The sequence below is a fragment of the Oryzias latipes genome, chromosome 8 (assembly GCF_002234675.1).
Source record: "Oryzias latipes chromosome 8, ASM223467v1".
Lineage (NCBI taxonomy): Eukaryota > Metazoa > Chordata > Actinopteri > Beloniformes > Adrianichthyidae > Oryzias > Oryzias latipes.
The window spans coordinates 25,371,344-25,394,010 of record NC_019866.2 but is presented as its reverse complement, the minus strand read 5'-3'; the positions used below and the strand labels follow the sequence as shown (position 1 = coordinate 25,394,010).

The 22,667-nt window shown below is 45.9% G+C and overlaps 1 protein-coding gene across 4 annotated transcripts; it reads right to left on the bottom strand.

Annotated features, from left to right (window-relative positions):
• Positions 1-1,807: 1,807 nt before the first annotated feature.
• Positions 1,808-22,559, bottom strand: LOC101155936 (next to BRCA1 gene 1 protein). Of its 4 annotated transcripts, none has more exons than XM_020705576.2 (22): positions 22,347-22,559; positions 20,281-20,343; positions 19,631-19,649; positions 19,536-19,558; positions 17,543-17,731; positions 15,712-15,783; positions 14,094-14,353; positions 11,843-11,968; positions 10,377-10,583; positions 10,125-10,284; positions 9,096-9,179; positions 8,036-8,221; positions 7,835-7,951; positions 7,512-7,587; positions 7,193-7,303; positions 6,065-6,223; positions 5,770-5,908; positions 4,980-5,225; positions 4,680-4,765; positions 4,518-4,596; positions 4,272-4,307; positions 1,808-4,177 (listed from the first exon to the last, which is right to left on the bottom strand). In XM_020705576.2, the coding sequence occupies exons 1-22, from the start codon at positions 22,464-22,466 to the stop codon at positions 4,138-4,140; spliced, it is 2,598 nt and encodes an 865-aa protein (XP_020561235.1). In that variant the 5' UTR covers positions 22,467-22,559; the 3' UTR covers positions 1,808-4,137. The 4 variants fall into 4 exon arrangements, with proteins under 4 accessions (XP_020561235.1, XP_020561234.1, XP_020561236.1 ...); XM_020705575.2 differs by having other exon boundaries at positions 6,065-6,241; positions 22,347-22,558; XM_020705577.2 differs by having other exon boundaries at positions 4,528-4,596; positions 6,065-6,241; positions 22,347-22,558.
• Positions 22,560-22,667: the final 108 nt, after the last annotated feature.

Below are 22,667 nucleotides of genomic sequence, written 5' to 3'. Positions count from 1 at the left end.
TGAAGGCCGCCGCCCCGAATGTCACAAGTGTGTGCAGCTTACACTGTCCTTACAAATACTTCACAATAAACCTGCAGCACGTTCACATTGTACTTTCCATTATCATGAGGAGGCCATCCGAGCCTCAGGACAACTGCCAGACACACCAGTGGTCCTCGTAAGGTGCAGCCCCCTCCGCTCTACAACCCTCTGTAGGCCCCAACAACCCAAAAACCAGGAGCACCTGGACAGGTGACCGTGACGGAGGCTTTACATCTGTGACGCTGAGGAGAAGCCCATTTCTTCAAGTGTGTGTGCTCTGAAGCACAGAGGTTTACACTTAAATATAAGTACTAGCAATTCCTTTTTTAAAGGTATAAAACCGAGGTTATGTATTTCGGAGCGCTAGCAGGTCCGCGACTATTGATGACGTCATGGAGGTGGAGTACTGTCCGAATTCGAAGACACCTTTTCCACAACTCTCCGTTTGAAGGTCTAAATGTAGGGGTTTCATTCAGATGTGGCCTTAGTGTGGTAAAATCTTGGTAATTATGAACTTTATAAGTCAAATAAGTAAAAAATGTTACTACAACAGGGAAACATGCAGAGAAATAAACAGAGAGAAAAGCCAACTAGAAGTAAGAAAGACCGACTGGACACTAAGGAAAGACATCAACAATCAAAGCCGAGGTTCAGAATCCTGAAGAAGTGGTTATGTGTAGAGATGGATGGATGTTAACCCTACAGCTCTATCGCCGGGTCATTTTCACCCGAGCATGATGTGGCCTTGGGCGGCAGTGGCTCAGGTGGTTGAGCAGGTCATCCAATGATCAAAGGGTCAGCAGTTCGATCCCCACTCCCCCCAGCCAACCGTCGTTGTGTCCTTGGGCCAGACACTCCACCCTCCTTGCCTCCAGCGTGGCTCCACTGGTGTGTGCATGTGCATGAATGTCCTGGTGATGGTCAGAGGCGGGAACTGGCAGCCACGCCTCTGTCAGTCTGCCCCAGGGCAGCTGTGGCTACAACCATAGCTACCATCACCAAGTATGAATGAGGAGTGAATGAATAATGGACACAATGTAAGCGCTTTCAGCGTCTGGAAAAGCGCAGATAAATCCAATTCATTATTATTATTATTATTACCAGGGAAGTCTCCCATGTCCCAGGAATGGGTGGACCACTGACTAAGTAGAATCACTTTATAAGGTTTTCTTCTCAAAAGCATGTTTTTAGGAACTTCCTATAGTTTTCTTTTTCATTTCGTCACACATACCACAGTTGAAAATAAATGAAAACCACTCTAATTTATTACACGTTGTCGTGTTTTGATCTTTTTTTATGACAAGTACTTTTTGTGGGGTATATTATATCGGGTAAAAATGACCCGGCAAAATCGATGGTGTAACTTTTCATAGTGAAAGTGTTCCAGGGTTATAAAGGGAGCGGACTGTGGAATCATCCTCTTCCAGCAGCGGCTGAGGTGTGGCGTGTTTCCCTGAGAACCGTTAGTGAATAAAACCTGTAAAAAGCATGAATGGCGATGAACCGAGACAAGCATTGAGCGTGTTCAAAACAGATGACATGGAAGGAACGTGTGTCATGAAAATAGCTCTTTCTGACTTTTTAACACAAACTTGAGGAATGTAACAAAAAGGTAGTTGTGCAAATTTTGAAAATCACGGATGAACAATAGTTGCAGCAACTTTAGATACAAAGTTGAATGAGTCACAGACAGACAACAAAGGGTAGAAACACTGCAGAGGACGGTTCAGATGGAGGCGTTTACTGTGGAGGTCATTGGAGGGCAGCTGAAGGAAAAGCATCCGACTAACACAAACACCACTTTATTCACGTTTTCGTTCATTCTGCTCTTTCATAGTAATGACGTGTACAGAAATGTATCTAACAATAGTTCTTACCAGAGAAAATACAAAAACAGTGAAGAAGCAGGATTAAGCACCACACAAGCCTACAAATACAAAGTGTACAACTTTCTTTAGTGTGAGTTTGCATACTGATCCTTCAAAGCGATAAACCTTTTGCGTTGTCGGGGATTTCACGGAGACATTTTTAATCACGTTTTCTTATAACAAACATAATTGCAAAAACATGTTAAGATAACCATGGATACTTGAATTCAGACATACCCAGCGGCCATGCAACACTTTTGAACTCCTTTAATTTCAGTAATGAAAGAGGCTGACTAAGTAAATCGTAAGTGAACTGTTAGAAAATAGGCTAACTTAGTAAAGCACAGAGTGCTTTTGAACACTTACAGGTAGCCACGCCCATTTTTGATCTATAAAGCCTTGGAAACTCGACGTGGACATCACAAGTACCAAACGGTGCAGGTTTGCCTTTCCCAGCAGCCCTGTTGCTTTAAGCTGTTTTGGTGGAACCACACCCTTTTTACATTGCACAAGCATACATTCAAAAAAGAAAATGTATTGAATCCAAATGTCAAAGAGCAAGACTCAATCAGCACGCCTTCAATTCATGGCTGATATCACAAGGGTCACAATCCAAGTTGTACGTAAAGCTTTGCTTTTTTACAGCTCTGTTCTACTAGATTAACCGCAAACATGTAAAACCATGTTCTACAAACCGTTTCAAAGCCAAAACACGACACTTCAAAAACAGGCCCCTTAGAAAGGAGTCAAAGATTCTAGCCCCATTGACAGATGTAAAATCTACCAATGGGGTGAGACTAATGGTCCTACCAGGATGATTAATTAAAGAAAGCAATTCTACTCACTAAGAAATGTTTCTCAAACTAAGAATGAAACCAGGGTCTTTTTACTTTCTTAAGCCTCCGTTCATTCAGTGTATAGCTGTCTGGTACTAACCAAAGTGTTAGATTGCTTGCCATTCCACACGTCATATATTTAGATGAGATTAGGCATTCTAAGAAACATGACCATGTCAGTCGTGTAAACAGCAGACCCATAAAAGTAGGAAAACAGTTTCCATGACGTAGGTCAACTCTGGTGGAGTCCAACTCACACCAGAAGCGAGTCTGCCTGGGTCGTTTATCTCACACTCCAAGAGCCATTAGGATCCAGTATGGAACACACCCAAAAGCCTTCTTCAAGTCCACGTGTAGACCACATGAACAAAATTCCATCATCCCCTCCAGATTCCTGGTGAGGGTAAAGAGCTGGTCCAACAATGGAAAGGACGGAACCAATGTCGGACCTTTTTGCCCAGAATTCAAAGTCATCAAGGTAGAGCAGTTTGTGTGCCCAAAGGACCCCAGGAGCTAGGTTGTATGGGACAACTTTGCTGTCCTAGACGAGCATGATACAGTGTGATTTAAAGAACACTATAGGTAGAAGATCTAACATCTCACCAGAGCTAAAGCAAAGGCCAAGTAAGGGGGAGGGGCTTGTTGCTGAGGTAGAAGGATCTTCACTCAGTGTGCCACAGGATTCAGGGAGTGGTCAAAGGTCATGGTCTTGGCCTTTCGTGCTTTAGGGACACGGATCGTCAGCTTTCTGGTAGGGAAGGAGCCTTAGCTTGTACACAAGGTACATATAGTTGGACTTATCTGGATTAAAATCTTGGTATCCAAAAACAACCATCTAAAGAGGTTGGACTATATTTTCCTGTAGTGTTGCCCAAAAATAAGAGCTGGGTAGAAGGCATGGGGCCACTTGAAGCAACTCATCTTGGAGCCAGGAAAGTGTTTTTTTCCTAGTGGATTTGAAGACACTTTCCTTCCCCTTTGGAGTTCCTGAGAGGAACAGCCCCCCTAATATAAAGCCAAGTGATGCTGGCTTTATATGAGAGTTGTGTCATAGTTGTGTCAATGAGCACCCTTGTGCTCATGGAACAGAAAGCATGTAGAACAGTGAGAACCTCCACTAATGCAGACTGAGTGACAGAACTTCCATTCATCATTGGAGTAACTCTAAGGCGTAAAGTATCAAGACAGAGGCAAACCGTGACTTTACCAGAAAGCAGAGCTTTTTTATTCATTAAAGAGAGGGATCGTCCTCAGTGAGAGAAGAACTGGACTGGATTCAAACACGGACAGTTCATAACAAGGGAAACGTCTTTGAAAGACACATGTCTGTTGAGTTGGTTTGTCAGTGCTGCCAGCTGAGCAGGTCACTGACCCCTTCAGAAGCTGCTGGTTCAGCGCCCGCTCCCCAAACCTCAGCTCATCAGTGTCCTCGCTGGAGGAATTTTGTCCGGGCTGCATGAGAGACAAACGGGTCAGAACTGGAACTCTGGCTTCAGCAGCAGACGCCAACAAAGACCACATGCTGACACGACCTGCACAGTTTTACCTCAGAGCTCCTTTTACCATGCAGAGGCCTGGAAACCTAAGAAACAGACACATTTGTAGCAAAAAAAGAAATTAAAAATAGAAATAAATGCATAAAATATATTATTAGATAGACCTTAATGAAATTGTTGGTACCCCTGTGTTTAAATACTCCCGTCTGAAAGTCATCCATACAAAACCAAAACAACAGTAAGGACTGGACTTTGTGTTTGTGGGTTTCCCCTGGATGTCCTCGCGTGTCCTTCACCTGGTTTCACCTGGACTGTTGTCCTCAGTGCTCCCAGCAGCTTCAGCCTCATCCGTCTTCCTGTGTTCAGGGCTGCTGGCTGCACATATGATCACGCGTGATCCCGCCTGCTTCAGTTCAAAGATGAGCTGAGAGAGCAGCGCTGCAGGAAAAGGAGCTTACCATCCTGTGATGGAGACACCTCTGAGCTCTGCAGTCCCTGTCCTCCACTGGCTTCATCTGCATCTGCTTCAGTGCTGCTCTGCAAACTGCACAAGTTAAAGCAAGAAACCCTTCATTTACAGATTTAAAGGCAGAGTAACAAACCACACATCACTTAAAAAGCTGTCTAAACCAAGTCTAACAGGAAAACCTTGGCCTTTAAACTCACTGCACATGGTTTAACTCTGACTAATACACAGCAAAAGGAAGTGAAATAATCCTCTACATTGGTTTTGCTGTATGGTTAAATTAGAAACCGACCTTTGTGTGACCTGGGCTCTAGACGGCATCATGACTTCAGGCGTCAGCGGCTTGTGGTCCAGTATTTGAGACGTGCACAGCATGTCTTTGAGAGCTTTGGCTCCTGGCAGCTCCTTTCCTGGAGGAGACGAGAGGTCTTTACAGGTTTTGAGCAGGTCCTTGTCCTTGATGCCGCAGTCCAAAGAAAGAATGTCAGACCCGGATGTGGACTTCAGAAGGACGTCAACGGTCTGAGACACAGCTGAGCTGCAAAAGGACAGAAAAACATGCAGAAGGATTTCACAAAGACGGCTGCTATGTCAGCAGTTTCTATAGTCAAAGAGTCCATTTGGCTGCTAAAAACATGACTTTTCTCCTATTTGTAGACATTTTCATTTAAAAAAGTGGGACAATAAATCCACGTTTTTGGTTAAATGTGTTTATAACAAAGAAAAAGTCACAAATATCCTAAGAAACAATCTATTTAGTTTTAGAAGACTATTCAGAAATGCATGCTTGGATCCAAACACGGCTTAGCGGTTGTTTTTCTGAGAAATGAACTTTACAATACACTGATATTGTGTGATTTAAGCGCTTTAAGAAATGCTCTGCATACATTTATTCTTTAAACGAGGACAGTAGCCCCCCCCAGCAGGTGTTCAGATAATTGATGGAAGTTTGTCTGTACGAATAACAAACCATCAGTAGGAAGTGGATCATCCTCAACAGCTGATGAAGGTTTCATGTCCTCAAAAGACCTCAAAGAAAGGGAGGGGCATGGCAAACAGACCACTCCCACTGGGGGGCGTACCTGTACATGGACTCCCCGAGCGGCCGAGTGGTGTCAAAGCAGTCAGGGAGGATGATGATGTAATCCTCTGAGGAGGTTGAAGACGAGCGGCTTCTGGCTCTTTCCTTGTTTTCCCTCCCTTTTTTGTCCTGAGATGCTTCTGTGGTAACAGCAAATCCAATGCTCACACGCGGTTTCAAAGCTAAGAAACTGCTAATTTATCATTATCGCCATAGCGAGGAATAACTCTGAGCTTTTAACGGTGAGCAGTCAGACAAAGAGCCCCCCCACAGAGAATGAAGTGCAGCTGACTGACCTTTCACTGTGACCTGGTAAGCCACTCGCAGCAGGTTGTGGTCAGAGACCCTCTCATGGGACCCCGACTGGTTCACAGTCTCACAAACAGACTCCATTCCACCGCCATTTTCCTGGCTCTCTTCCTGAGCTGGAACTCCTCCCACTTCTGCTCCAGAGGCTGGTTGGCTGGAAACCTCTGGAAGAAACCAGGAAGAAACGCTTTGCCAGTTATCCTCGACTCTTGCAAACATCTAAAGTGCGTTGATGATCTAATAAAGGTTTACAAACTTTATACCTGCAGAATGTTTACAACCCGTGCTAAACCAATGGCTTCACATCACAACATCACGACATGACAACATGACAACATCACAACATCACAACATGACAACATGACAACATGACAACATGACAACATGACAACATCACAACATGACAACATGACAACATCACAACATCACAACGTTTTTGTTTTTTTTAGCTTGTCCTATCCAACAGCTGGGCAGTCAGATGAGAGCTGAGGGCCTCTTGTGTTGGACATATTTTACTTTAACAAGAGGGGTTATTAATCTTCAGACAAACCAAAGGTATGTCTGAATAAACCCCTTTTGGAATTGAGGCCAAACTTTATTAATTTCAATCATGTCTGAAAATCTTTGGTGTTGGACCGGACGGAAAAGGAAAGAGGGGAAGAAGAGAGAGGGATGTTAGAGAGAGGGGGGGGTAGGGGGTGATAATAGGACGGGAAGGGGGGTAAGACCATGAAGCAGCATAGAGCAACAAGTTTACTGGTTGTTAATCATTACGGTACGGTTCAAATGTAGTACAAAAAGGGCGGGGCCTATCCACACACACACTCAAATGTTATCAACTACATCACTACGTTTTAACAACACAAAGGACAAGACCTTAAACTTATATTCACACACACACGCAGACACACATACTGAGACACACACACCATGATAGTAGGGATAATAAAATGATGCTTTGTACTGAAGTGGGGATACGATGTTTTGGGACATGTCCAAATAAGTGACCCCCACCCACTCAAGTTCCCAGGATGGGACTGACTAACAGCTGTTTATTTCTCTATTTTGGCGTCTTGGAACCAACAGGAACTTCCTGTTTCTGCAGAAGCGTTCACCTGTGATGGCGCCGCTGCCCTCCGTCTCCTCCTGGATCAGGTCCAAACAGGGACTGTTTTTGTCCAGCAGGTGTCCGTCTTGGGGAAGAGGTGACATGCAGGGAGTCACATCTGCATGACAGCAAACACATTTTCTGTAGAAAGGAAGTGGATTTTCTCTTCTATTAGCTGCCAGAAAAGGTCAAAGTCATATTTCTAACAGGATCTGGTGGTTTTCAAACCCACCAAACCTCGACCAGACCGTCAGTCAGTGAAATAACACTAACTTATGCTTTCAGAACTCAACAATGACGGCTTCCTTTGCTTGAACTGAACTCACCAACAGGAGTGTTGTTTGGGACAGACTCCAGTTCTTGAACAATGTTGATGTCCAGCAGCTCAAAAGACAGAAGATCCTGGTAGATAAAAAAATGAGGAGTCTCAAAGGAGTTGGAGATGCTTTGGTCACACCTGCCCTTACAGGTGGATAAGGCTGTCTGCAGGTGAGCTGCAGCATTTGTTCTGTAGGTGTCCCCCCTCCTAAAATCCTAAGCTTCACTTCTTTCCTCATCTTCTTCAAACTGTACTTGAACTCCTCTAGTAGAGTGACGTCACTCAGACAGATTCTACATGTGAAGAGGCAGTCTCTACAGGTGGACTCACCTGGGCTGTCAGCAGATCCACAGAGGGAATGTGGAAGTCCTCTTGGTCTGGGGACGCCACATCCTGGTCCACAGACGCTACAGAGGCTTTGGTCTCCTTCACTGCAGGATTCCTCCCCTGAAATTTAACACCATCCAGGTCATTTCAATCTTACATTTGGTTTCCCGTCATGAAACTTCGTGCTGCCTTCGTTTTTTTTACCTGCGGCGTGACACACGGGGAAACGAGTAACCCATCCGCCAACACGGGAGCCGGGGCCAGAGGGTCCACCACAATGCTGCACCAAACTCTGGGTCCAAACTGCTCCCCAGCATGAGCCAGGCGCCAGTGTGAGGTATAAGAGCCCCCGACGGCGGGGGCGCACAGAGCCACGCTGATGATGCCCACCTGAGCACACAAGAGAGTCCCACAGCTAGGCTCACCGCAGCCGGAACAACGTCTACATCAACGTATTACCGCCGATTCAGGGCCACACATCAACCCTGGGGGGCACGACCACCGTGGTGAACCCACCGACCGACCTTCAATGGTCATTTTCATCACTGTCCCCCAAACATCCTCATGGGTTTATTGATTCATTGAATTCTGTTTTCAGATCAATGAATTTCTTTATAAATTATGAACTGAAATTCTGGTTCAGTCTGAACATGTGGGTCAAATCAGACCCTAAGTCCGTCTGTGGTTCTCATCACCGCAGTGAAACTCAGACACAGCTCACCGCCATTTCAGTGCACAGTCACCCCCAGATCTCTGGAGGGTTCCATGGTTTAAAACAGAGGATGTGAGGAAGGACTTAGCTCCTGAACTCAAACACAGCCAGACACTGCAGAACCTGGATTTAAGAGCTACCTTCAACCAAAACAGCATCTCAGACAAATTCCCCACAATATAAAAGAATTTCACATTTAAATGGGATACATTTGGAAAATGGAAAGTGAACACATTGGTGAGAATTGGCCATTTTTATTTCATGTCATCAGGTTTCCTGCCCAGCCGTGGATCACAGTCATGGTACAGGCTGATCATGACAATTAGGGTCATAGATGAGCAACCGTTTGACTCTCTGAAGCCATGAAACAACATCTGCAGCCTGGAAGAGCTGGAAAAGCTGAATTAACATCCGTGAAGACACATGTCTGATCATTTAACACGGGAACCATGCCCCCCCTTCAGTTAGACCTGTAGAAAAGACCAATGCCTCCTGCAGGAGTAAGGAGAAGTACAGGGAGCAGGCGGGACACGAGTGGAGGTGAATATTTACCTGTCCGGGCTGCAGGTGGGGAACAGGCACTTCTCTCCATCGGTCACCAGATCCCACTGCAAGGTTTCCCCACATGAACTTCAACTGCAGCGGGAGGAAGACCACAAGTCTCAGAACCAATCGTCTACCGTCCACACAGGAACACTGGGTGAACTGGGTCACTCAGTAGAACCGGTGGCTCCACCGTCTCTTTGATATCAAATTCAATGTTCTCATTTTTAAATAGCTTCTAACAGAGATGGTTCAATGATCTGCTGAGGCCCTCAAAGGCTGAGGAACGGGGATCTATCATAAAGACCCGATTACCTGAAACATATACTGGCCAGTCCCACATTTCTGCTTCACATCCCACCTTCTGAAGCACCACAAGAAACACACACAGTCCTTTCAACTGGATTGGTCAAAATGAGAGGAGAACGTGCAGACCGGGTCCCACAGCCGCTACGTACATTTTGCACGGATGAAAAGGAGTACGAATAAACCATGCAAAGAACACGTAAACCAACGAAGAACATGAACCGTGTGACTCTTGTGCTGTTATTTATTAGTGATTCATGCATCCTATACGTCATTTTAACGTGAAATGGGCCCGTCTACGTGAAATCAAAGTTACACATCGGTGGTTCATGTTGAAAAGTCTGTTAAACGACAGGAAAGCACCTCGCAAGGGTCACACACAATTGTGTAAGTTTTACGCAGTAATTGCGTATAAACGACATTAGACATGCGCTAATTGCGTATTTCTCATCTGAACAAAAATTTTGAACAGCTCCAAACCGAATTCAGTCGCTGAAACCCTAAACGGACATCTGTGCACGACGACCAACGCAAAAAACACGCATGGGTCATGAAAGACGGACATTTCATACATGTAAAATGCTTAACATGTACGTGGACCTTTCATGTGGGACCCACTTGTGAGCCAAGTCACATTAACACAGCTGACTGATGACATCATCAGCATCATCAACCATCAGTCTGCACGCACAGGAGCGGCCCGTGAGCTGCGGCGCCCCCCTGTGGACGCACCTTCGTGTCACTGTTCCAGCCCACACTTCCTGTGTTCCTCATCTTCCAGTACTTGATAAACTTGGTCGCAGGACGCAGTCGAGTTCCATCCGGAAGGTTCTCGTCCAGAAAAGCCGCGGTCATGGCGGGAACCACCACGGGACAAGGGCATTTGGGGCGCCTAGCACAAGAGAAGTTAGTTCCAAATGAGGCTGATCTCTGTGTAAATGCTTGGATGAATATTTGTGCAGTGTTCTGCTGTTATCACGGTACTCTGGGCTGTTGTGCTGAGTGGCCTGAGGCTGCAGGAGAACAGGGGAGGAGCTTCCATCTCTCTGGGAGGAGTTCCACTGGATGCCACGCCTCTCCATCCTCAGCTGTTTCCGGATCTCCTTGACCTCTGCCTTCAGCAAGCGCTTCTCGGCCTTCAACCGCTGCTTCTCCGCCTTCCGGAAACTCCGATCTCCTCGTCTGTAGAACCTGAACAACAGCAGAAACACGTCACAGCAGGAAAAAGAGCAAACCAAAGATTTGACATCTTTGTGGAACTCTGCTGGACAAAAGCAGCGCGTAGAAACTCTACAGTTCATCTGCAAACCTTCCCATCTCTTAATTAGAATAAAGTAAAATCACTGAACTTTTTTAAAACATTTCCCACAGCTCTTTTCCGTTTGCATCCCTGCCTCCCTCTCTCCATCCATCCATCTTCATAACCCCCAATGTCAGAGTCAGGGGGGTCAGGGGGGTCAGGGGGGTCAGGGGGTCAGGGGGGTCAGGGGGGTCAGGGGGATGCTGGAACAATCCCAGTTTGTTGCAGGGCATTTCCACTTCCACTTACCTTATTTACCAAAAAATAAATCAAATACAAAAGATTTTTACATTTGTTTTTGTCATTTCTTTGTTCAAACACTGAGCACAACATACAAATAGAATTTAAAGGGCTTATTTCATGTTACATCATTTTTACGTGTTTCTAAAGTTCATTCCTCACTAACAACAACCCAAAGCTGGATTTTGATCCATTTCTGAGGATTCCTCTAAAAACCTTCTCTATGAGCACCAGCCCCTCCCAATCCACAGAAAAACGAGTGATTTCTCACATTGTGACATCACAAAGTGAGGAACCGCCCCTTCCAGGAAGAGTCGGTGCTGGCAGCCCCGCCCCCAGGCTAACAGACACGCCCACTTTCTCGATGGAGCTAGCGGCGTTCGGCTAAACGCTTTCATTTTCTATGAACAATCTGAACATCCATCTTTGGAAAAGTTCAGAGGTTTGTTCTTCTGGGAGAAACTCAGACCCGCTGGTGAGTCCGGATCTAGGATGATGTCATGAAATGGGCGGCACCCACAAGGAGAGAAAGTCGTCTTACTTCTGGGTAGAAACATGAGCTGAAAATAAGTCATATTTCATAAAATATGGTTCTTTAGTGTGCTGAAAGTCATGTGTGATGATATAGATGTATGTAATTTACTCTGAAAGGCTTAAGAAAAGCAGATATAGAAACTTTAAACCCAGAAATCCTGGAGAAAAGCATCTTATAACCAAAGATCCTTCAGACTTTATGCAAAGTGCCGCCTGAGGCCAAACCTCCGGGTGTGAACATACGTGAAGACGTCCCAGTGAGGCCGTGTCATATGTTCAGCTTTAAAGTGGGTGTAGCAGCAGCCCCCCTCCCCCTCAGGGGCAGGACAGGTGTGTCAGAACAACAGGAGAACTGTGAGCGGCTCTGGTACTGAACCTGCTGTGGTCCGGCGCGGGGGACCCTCGCTCTGGAATGGACAGCGGCGTCCTCGCTCGCACCAGGTTGTGACTGGGATCGTGAGCGAAGCTGCACGGCTCACACAGCGTGCAGGACGTGCACACGCTGACAAAACAGAAACGCACACACAAGGGAAGCCGTTGGTTAGACCGCAGCGGAGCAGACGCCCTGACCCCACCCAATCCGTTTTCCTTCCTATTGGAGACCCCGTCCACCTTAGAGTCACCCATCAGCTGTTTCCCTGCAGGGACTCACAGAGGAGCCGGTTTCAGCTCTATTACAGATGAGGAGGGGGGGGTGGAGGCATTTCTGTAGCATCATTAGAAATAAAAGTCAATACCAGAAAGGCTTTTGCATTTTGGAAAGGAAAAAGCATTTCTTGACTTTTATTTTTACTTATGCCACAGACACGCCTCCATAGGGGAGCCTAACAGCCAATCAGCTCACAGGTTACTTTAAAAGAATTTCAGCTGTTTTGTGTTTTTGTCACAGTTAAAGTGGTTTAGGAGGATCAGAACCGTCTTCTCCTGTCCTGAACTCAGACCCCAAATTCAAACAGCCGTTCTTTCAAACTCTCCTCTCATCCCATGTAGATTAATCCGCATTGGTTTTGGTTTTTTCTTTACACTTTTTTCAATCATTCATTCATTCCTTTTCTTGACCGTTTTTCCCTTTCGGGGTCACGGGGCTGCCGGAGCCTATCCCGGCCACTTGTGGGCGAAGGCAGGGGACAACCTGGACAGGTCGCCAGTCTGTCGCAGGGTAGAATGTCCACAAACACACACCCATTCACTCTCACTCTCACACCTATGGACAATTTAGAGTTGCCAATTAACCTATGAAGCATGTTTTTGGACAGTGGGAGGAAGCCGGAGACCCCGGAGAAAACCCACGCATGCACTTTACACTTTTCTTTCTTATTAAAAGAAAATATTTTTCTTAAAAAAAAGAAAAGAAATGAACATATTATTTAACGTTTTGCACTTATAAAAAACTATTTATTAGGAACAAAATAGCTGCATTAAAATAAATCTAAATAAATAAAAAATTAAAAACTACAATCAATTAAAAAATGTATAAAAATAGTAATTAAACAAACAAAGTAGAACAAGTGGGGTACAACAAAGATTTGGTTTTGAGCTTTAACTTCTGTATATTGCTTTGGCGGCGCCAAACACAGATCTGTCCGTCTGCTTCATGATTCATTCAGGAGAGTTTCCTGCTGGATCCTCCATGGATGCATCACAGTCAGTCTGTTTTTAACTGACACATCACAAAGTGCTCCTCTGAGTCACACTGGACAAGGCTGCATGTGACTTCCTGAATCTTCTGTCCAATCAGAAGCTCTGAATACTGTGACGCTGCCTTAGCCTGCTAGAAGGCCCTGCTGACACCAACTTACAATCTGATTGGTTGAAAGAAATGAATGACCCACATTGATCTCCCATCACAGGACCTTCAGAACTCTAGCTGAAGGCCCTTATCCTGCCTGGCAACAGAGGACAGCTGAAACGTGATTGGTTAATGACTTTCTCTTCTCTTTCGGCTTTTCCCATCAGGGGTCGCCACAGCGAAACAACCTCTCCTTCGAGGATGAGTCGCATGGTAAACTTGGCAATGTTTTACGCCGGATGCCCTTCCTGATGCAACCCTCTCAATGTATCCGGGCTTGGGACCGGCACAGAAGCAGAGAAGAGAATAGGGAGCAGCCCGGATTTGAACACTGGTTTCACGGACAGAAGCACTGCAAACCAGCACGAGCTAAACTGGCTGTGATGGGTTAAATACTATAATGTGAAAAAACGTCTGGAAGCAGCAGAACCATCATAAACACAATCAAATGGAATGGACAGACCATTCAGAATGATTTCATGAGTAAGCATGGACAAAATAATAATAATGAACACATGATTCAGATTTTTAAACCTTCACAGAGGCCCTTAAGGCCCTGACGGCCCACCACTGGTACATTGCTTCCATTTCCTCCATTGAAGTTGACATTTTTCATCTTTCAGCTGCAGATGAAATGTCATTTTTTCCATGGAACAGTTTTCCTCCATAAAGTCTGTCCATTGATCCAGACTCAGGGGTTCACTTTCAACCGATTCCTTGTTGTGGCTTCTTTGCACGCCATAATCCTGACCTTGAACAGCTTCCTGACCCCTGCTTCAGAAGCCCCCCACTAACAGCATCTAACAAAGCATCTCATGCACTTTAAATGTAACCATACCTGCACTGGAAGCCTCCCCCACTGGTCTGCCCCCTGCAGGACGAACAGGGAGGGGTGGAAGAAACTGAAGCCCCGGGCAGAGTGAAGGAGGAAACCTCAGGAACCTGCTGGGTCTCCGGCCCTCTTAGGGTTTCCCCTCTACCCCCCCCTTCTCTCCCCGCTTCTGCTCCTCCTCCTCCCAGGGGCTTGTGAATGCAGCATTGCCCTGAAAACTCCCGGCAGATCTTCTCCACTGCTTCACGAACAACTTGATCCTTAAACTAAAGAGACAGAAGAAAGGTCTTTAGTTCTGGTAGCAGAACATCGGGATTGTTTGGATGTTTTGGACTTTCAACATGAAGCAATTAAAAAAAGATCTCCATGAAGGTTGTTCTTTGTAAGGCAGAACGATCAGAATACCAAAAGTATTGGCTCATTGAAGTGTCGTCCCATTCCTAACCCACAGAGTTCAGTCTGATGTGGCTCCACCTTTAGCAGGGAGTCCAGCTCCAACTCTTCTAGAAAGGCTGTCCTCAAGGTTCAGGAGTGTTTCTAGGAATTCTGGACCGTTCCTCCAGAAGGTCATTGGTGAGGTCACACACTGATGTTGGTGGAGAAGGCCTGGATCAGTCTCTGCTCTAATTCCTCCCAAAGGTCTTCTATGGGGTTCAGGTCAGGACTCTGTCCAGTTCATCATCAGACTCTGTCCTCCATGTCTTCATGGACCTTTGACCTTTGGTCACTGCTGCTCAGTCATGGTGGAAGAGGAAGGGGCCGCTCCAAACTGTTCCTTCCAGGTTGGGATCATGGAATTGTCCAGAATGTTTTGGAGTCCTGAAGCATTCAGAGTTCCTTTCACTGGAACTAAGGGGTCAACCCCAAAAAAACAAGCCCACACCATAATACCTCCTCCACCAAACCTTACACTCGGCACAATGGCGTCCCAAATGTACCGTTGTCCTGGCAACCTCCAAACCCAGACTGGTCCATCAGATTTCCAGATGGAAAAGTGTGATCCATGTCTCCAGAGAAGGCGTCTCGCTGCTCTGGCGTCCAGTGGCGGCGTGCTTTCCACCGCTGCATCCACGCTTTGCGTTCACCTGGTGATGTGTGGATGGATGCAGCTGCTCGCCATGGAAACCAGTTCCATGAAGATGGACTTGTAATCTGAAGGTCACATGACGTCTGGAGCTCTGCAGCAACTGAGTGCAGAAAGTGGGTGACCTCTTTGACCTTCAGCATCCTCTGACCCCTCCCCATCAGGTTAGTGGTCGACCACTTGGAGGCTGAGCTGCTGTTGCTCCCAAACTCTTCCTTTGCTCTGACAGAGCTGACTGTGGAAGATTTAGGAGAGAGGAAACTGGATTTGATGCACAGTGGCGTCCTCTGACAGTTCCACGCTGGAATTCACGGATCACCTGAGAACGGCCATTCTGTCACAAATGTTTGTGAAAACGGTGTTTGATTTGAACACAGATGATCAGGACACCTGATTCTGATCATCTGGATGGGGGAGCCAATACTTTTGGGGATTTAGTGTACATGTCTACAGAAGTTGGGAAGAGTTTAACACTTTTTGACTGAAATCAACAGAAATTCAGGAAATTCTGTTATGAAGATGAAACAACATTCATTTCACCTTTTCCATGTATGAAGTGAACCATGCCGGCGGATTTTCTTCTTTTGTTCCTTTAATTTCTTTCATTATGACCTGAAAAAAAGGAAGGAAAGATCCAGTCAGTAAAACACACAGATCCAGAACCTCATTGTGTTCCCATTAGTGTGTGACATTAGGGTTCTGGTCTCATTCATGGCTTCATCTGCTGCTTCAGAACGTAAACTGAGGGTTTAGTCGGCTTTTAACTGTGGAAGTTGTCCCACGTAAAAAGATGTGGGGGCCGGTAACTCATCATAGGAACGCCTGAACGTGGGGGTGTTGTGCTGGACCCCTCTGCCTCCAGACGGTGAACCAGAAGTCCTGTTTGAAGCATGTCAACGTCACGTGACCCCAGAGACGAGGCCTCCTGACCTCAGGTCTACGTGTCGCTAGAATTTTCAACGATTTTTACTTTCAAACTACAAATCCCAGCAATCCTACAGCCACTAAACGGGCAACACTTATTTCAGACAAGATTCCAGTTGGAGAACATTCCCGGCACCAGCCGGTATCTTTTTACAATGATGGAATTTGGACACCCGACAAAGGAGCGAGACGCCGCTGACTGTGCTGGGAGCCAGAAAATGAACCGTCAACAGGCGACCAGGACAACGTACGGGGACTTTAGACAGCCAAATCCCCCCCAGCATTTGCTTTTCATGCCGGTTCAGCACATAGAAGCAACAGATGCCACAGTGGGGGTCCGACGTCTTGCTGAGCTCTGCATGTCCGGAGGACAGGATCCGCCTAAACTCTGGGCAACACAGACCGGAGGTTACCTGAACCTCCACAACCTGGCCCAACAGTACCTGTACATGGAACCACATGTGAGGACAGGGTCTTCTCCAGAGCTGGAGAACAGGTTACATGGGAATGTGTGTAACATGTTCTTGTAGCATGTTTCTCATGATGGAGGACATTATGTCTAAAATTGGGTTTCTGAGTATTTTTTCTTCAATTTGTTGGGAATCAGCAGCAGATAAAAAAAATGCTGTTTGAAAAAGCTTGTGGTTGTTATGTATAAACTACAGTGGGTGGGCTACAGTCTCCAAGCTCCGCCCCTTTCTGGTCATCCACCTGCAGACCAACAGATCCATGAAGGTCTTTGTTTTCCTGGTCTGAGCTGGAATCTGGATCAGAACTGGACGGATGGATGAATCTGCTGTTGCTGCTGCTTCTGTTGCTACGCTAATGATGGGGATGTAAGCTAGTGGGAGAGAGCGTAAACAAAGAAATGATGGGAAATGAGGGCAGGCTTACCCCGCACCAACACTCCCTAATGAACTGCTACCACTCTGCAGAAACTATGTCCTTGAAAATGAGACAGATTTTTAGATGTAGTCTAAAAACTGCGTCGTCATCATTAAAAGACGACTGGGAACACTTTTAAAACAGATGAGAAGATGATTGGATGACAGAATATTTAAGGTCATGTATGGTCAGATTGTGAGTGAAGACCTTCCATCAGCATTGAAGATGAACCATGACTTTGTCTTTCAGCATAACAACCATCCCAAACACACGTTGCCCGGGTAACGAAGGCCCTGGAGTGGCCTAGCCGGTCTCCAGATCTCAACCCCATAGAAAATCTCTGGAGGGAGCTGAAAGTCTGTGTTGCCCAGCGACCCCCCCTCAGCAGCGGTAGCACAAACGTTTGAAGAACTTCCTGAAAGCTCATTCACAGAGATCCACAGATGGACGTCGTGTCATCGGTGAAGAGGACAGCAGCTCTGAATCTAAAGCAGCTACCACCAAAGGGGCTGCTGGGAAAAAAGTTCTGGCTGATGTTCTCCGGAGTGAGGGGGGGTCTTACCATGGTCTGGTCCGGTACGGCGGCCTGGACCTTACGGCTCACCACCTGCGCTAAGGTAGGGAAGTGCTGCGGGGGCCTGAACCCCCTTTTGGGCTCCGCTCCGCTGGTTTTGCCGGTGAGGGCCCGCGTGGAATGACCCCGAGTCTCACAGACGTTCATGTGCAGCCGGCTGCCCTGCCTGGAGGCGCTCTAGTGACAAGAATGGAGGGCAGTTACCGTCTGAATGGAACCAGGAGAGACGCCTACAGAAATCCTCGCATCATTTCTGGAACTAGACGATCACAACACATTCAGTTGTGCTGATCTGCAGTCGCTCTCAACGGAAGCAGCTCTGAATCTGGATAAAAGCGGAAAGTGAGAGCAGGTTCATCCTTCCACCAGCTTCTGTTCAGGCTCACTTTGACAAACGGCAGGAAACAGACGCTTCACACTGGTCACGTATGCAGCAGCCGTGTGCTTAGAAAACCGCCACTGCCAACGTGAAAAACAGATCGGCAGACGTTCCAGCTACAGGAACAAATAGCATCCGTGTTCTGCAGACCCAAACCCGCCATCCAGTACCGGCAGACTGAAGTGAGGAAGAGACGGCAGCAGCATGCGGATCATGAAGGACGGCTGCTGGGATGACCACCGTTTCCAGAGAAAAGCCGTCAGAAAACAGAGTCGATGTTCAATTCCATTAGTATTTATAGATGATTCATTTAGTTTAAACATTTGTTAATGATTAAAACCATAATGCATCCCTAAATTAATGTGTAATAAAGTACGTAACAAAAGTGACGATGGACACAAACACAAAGAAAGGGGTCATGTGACCTCGGTTGAAGCTCATCCCAGATTTCAGGAATTCCTCCTGAAAAGAGAAAAGACAGACGGACCTTCTAACCGTCTCCTGACACAGCAGCAACATTTTCTATGCTCTCCATTTACATTTATGCATAGTGATGGTATTTTTCACCCTCATCTTTGTAACTAAATAACCTGCAGCTGACATGAGCAGCATGAGAAGAACTGAGCAACAGAAACTATGTCCTTTAATGTCTGCAGAGCAAAGCTGATTCTTCAATAAGAAATGAGAAATCAGTGAAAGTTAACAAGAAACATTAAACTAAAAAAAGGCCATCTTTGGTTTATCATCATTTAAATAATCTGCTGATGTATGGACTGTTTTTCACAGAAATAATCTGAACTATTATTGAGTGAGAACAGCTTGATAAACGTTTGAATGGATTCATTATTTGACTACTTTAACAGTGAAATGTAAAAGTGCAAAGTCCATATTCTGTCATTTATTACCACAAACCCCCTTTTTTACAGAAACACTGGGTGTTTTTTTTCATCCCTTCGTTCCTTTTCCCTCCTTTTTCAGGCTTCCTCACACCCCGTCTGTCACAGGTTCAGTCCAAACGTTTAGTATGGAGTATAGTCGGACTGAACCATTTCAAAAGGAATTGGCCGGCCGTGGTGTAGTGGCAGGGCGGTCGACCTCTGATCAGAAGGTTGCCAGTTCGATTCCCGCCTTGCCCACCCATGTGTCAAAGTGTCCTCGGGCAAGACACTGAACCCCAGCTTGTCTCTGGTGGGAGGTTGGTACCAGTGTGTGAAAATAAAATACTACAGGTTAATGACCAGCTGGAATGATGTATCATTTCATCACCGTTGGGCCCCCCCAGTCTGGGTCCCTAGAATCAGCCACCTTTACCCCCTCCCCTTTTGGTGCCCCTGCTTGGGAAACAATAAACATTATTTATTCTGAATCCACAGTAGATCCAAGTATTTAAGAACACAGTGGAAAGATGAAGCACCAACCGTTAGGAATTCTTCTGTTCTCTTTTTTTGAGACGTTTGTGGGTTTCAATGACAGAAATCTGTGATACTGATCTCAGCAGAAACCTGAAGGAAGTCTGGCCTCAGAACAGAAAACTGCCTTCCTCAGGTTGTGGCTTTGCAGCCCAGCCTTATTCATGGTGGGCTTCACGTGTGAGACACCCACCTTCAGCGCCTCTTCGTACTCCCCTGCAACCAAAGACCAGCGTCAGGCGGGAATCACTCAACTGCTTAGCAACAGACATCGGTGCGTTTACTGACCTTGACAGCTGATGGAAACCTGGAAACCAAGAACAAAACAAAGGTCCATCAGATCACTTCACTGACATGTTTCTGGCTTCTGGAACCAGTTCTGGATCCAAAGAGTGTCGCTGTCAGGATTTGGTCAAAGGTTCCCGTTTGAGTCAAAAGGAAAAGTGGACTTCTGTTGTGAAGCGATCAGACGTTTATTCTTTCTCTGTCTTCTTGGCATGTGAGGAGTTTGAGGCGTCGCCTCTGTACTTTTGTTGGCTTTCATCGGCCTGGACGGCGTTTTCTGACCCCGCCTCTTAGGCAGGACGGCATCAGAACGGCTGCTGTCCCTGGGGGGCTCAGACCGATCCAGGACAGCATCTCCTCCTCACATATTTGGTTTCTGTTTTGTAAAATCTTCGATTTTCTACGTGTGTACAGAAACGAAATGAAACGCTGACCTAAGTGGAAACCTTCCTAACATTTAGCTCGTTTGCTTTGCTAACATTAGCATGAAAACAGGTCATCAAGCTCCTTTTAGCCTTTCTTTGCTTCTCTGAGCTACTTTGGCCTCATTGTAGTTTCTGGAAACATGGCCATGACATTCAGAGTGAGCAGAAATGAGCACATTTAAAGACATCAATGCCCAAAAAGACAGAAAGACGGAGACGTTGTCTTACCTCCTCGTTGTCCTCATCAAAATATGTCACCTGCAGGTTGTTCAGACCAGAGGAGCGCTTCACCTGCAGACAACAGCAGAGCTTCAGACACAGCAGAGGCAGATACATGCCCCCCCTGGATCCACGTCCAGCCTGAGGCCCCCAGGAGCCACATGGGGCCCTCTTACCCTCCATCTTTGGCTTTAAGCACCAATGATGATGTGTGATCAGATAAGGGCTTTGGCAGCAACGTTTGGTCATTTCTGGTTGGATTTTTAACTCTCATAATAGTAAAATGACGATGAAGATTGAATCTAGCGTCACAATCTGTCTGCTTCTTTTTCCTGGAATCTTTTTTGTTTAGGACTTTTCCCTCACAGAGAACGTCTGAGGACAGGAAGGTCCAGTTCAGTTTAGCATTTACTTCTATAACTAGTGAAGCCCGTTGAGACAACTGTGTTGTAATGTTGGACTAAAGACTGAACTGAAGAGAGAAGTTTATTATTGGAAACGTTTGTTCTTAGTCTTTGCTGCACAACAGTTGCTGTTCAGAGGCAGATTTCTTAAGTTTATTGCATTTGCATGTATAGATTGTTTTTATTTGTTTATATTGGATATTAGGATAAAAAGGATGAAGGCTCACTGTCAAAATCTTATTTAGCACAGGGTGGATTTTATTTTGAAAGGAACTCGTCTCGTCTATAATTAAAAACTAAATAAATACATATTTTTCTTAAGGGTGGGGTGAGTTTTGGTCAGTAAGAAGGTGGAGCAAAGGGCCCTTTTGCTGTTAAAGGCTGCAGTCGTCAATCAGACTAATATTGATGTGAAAGAAAAGATTCATTTGTGTGAATCTGACTGAACTGACTGCTGTGGGTTCAGGTCACATGTCTGTGATCATCTGCTGGGTTTCATGTAAAGATGCAGAATTCTTGCTGTAGTCCAACCTTTGGAGCTGAAAACGTTCAGATATCTCAGTGAAACGATGTCATGGAGGCTGAAAAATTGCTGCAAATATTTTGAGATTCAATGCAGGAAAGTCAATGTCATGTTAAAATGACATTACTATAACAATACTTTAGATTATGAGTGTCATACAAACAATCTGTCTGTAGCTGAGCAGGTCGGGCTCTGATCAGCTGATCAGTAACCAGTGACTCCGCCCACAAGGAGTCAGAAACTCACTTTACAAAGAAAAGTAAAGGATGCTGAAGACGGATTATTGAAAGCAGAAGACGTCGAATCAAAGGTTTGCTTTGAAAGTGTTGATTCATGAGGTTTCAGACCCACATTCAGGGCTGCAGCCGTCCGTTCCCGCCAAAATAAAAGGCTTTGGAGCTTCTGATTATGCCATAGTTTCATTAAGTCCTGAACTGTTTGCAAAAGAGCTGAGAGCTTATTTATGACTGAATTATTTACTAGAGTGTGCATATTTATAATTATCTTAGTAAATGTCTGCTGTTGTTTTTGTCTGATTAAACCATTTCCAAATCCAAAGACGCAGAACTTTGTTCCATGAAAACCAGAACCAAATGAAAAACTGGATTTCTCCTAAACATCCGTCCCTAACATTTGGCCTGTTTGTCTTTTTACACATTGATGTCCTAAAAACTATTGACGTTCTTTATCTTTTCTTCAGTAAATCTGCCGTTCTGGTCACTGATCTTCATATTTACATTTCTTTCTGGTGTTTTTCCATAATAACCACAGCTTTTGGTGGTTAATAAATGTTGCTTAAACGTCTGAATGTAAAGTTTTTTATCATTGATTACATGACACATTATTATTGTTGGTTTTTCCATCGGTACAGTAGTGCCACGTTTAACATGATAATTGTGAATTATATATTCCTAATTGTAAATATAATTGTACATAAATATAACTGTATTCATAATTCTGGATGTTCCAAACAGGCCTTTGCTGCTCCGGATCCAGCGGATCCACTAAACTGGAGCCATCGCAGTGTCCGATAATGGGAGCATGAGTCGTGACTTTCATCTGGTTCCGTCCAATGACGGGCTCGGATCTGCAGACGTGCACGGCTTCAGACGGATGAGAGGCGTCGGGCGCGCGCAGCAGCGTCTTACCGTGGCCTCCATCAGCTCCCAGCTCCGGGCCTCGGGTCCCGTCAGGAGGAGGTGTTTGCAGTTCCCCTTAACGTTCACCTTCAGGCTGACGTGCAGCTCCGCCGCGTCGCTCGTCTGCATCTTCGCAGGTGACGGGCCGAGCAGACATCGGGGTCGCTGGTCCTCCTTTCAACGGCGTCTTGTTCTGGCGGAGCTTTGATGGAGGAGACCGGACGGGCAGCGGCTCACTAGCCCCACCTGCTGGTGAGTGGCGGTAGTGCACAGACGGTCAGGTTTTTCCTGTTAGTGTGGAGCAACATGGACGTTTCTCCCTTTCTGCCC

Coding starts and splice junctions, on each gene's coding strand:
- LOC101155936 (XM_020705575.2), bottom strand. CDS start 22,466: ATGCAGACGAGCGACGCGGCGGAGCTGCACGTCAGCCTGAAGGTGAAC. Junction 6,242..7,192: donor GGGCAGCGGCGCCATCACAG/GTGAACGCTTCT, acceptor GGTTTCTTCCAG/AGGTTTCCAGCCAACCAGCC. Junction 5,909..6,064: donor TTACCAGGTCACAGTGAAAG/GTCAGTCAGCTG, acceptor CTGTTACCACAG/AAGCATCTCAGGACAAAAAA.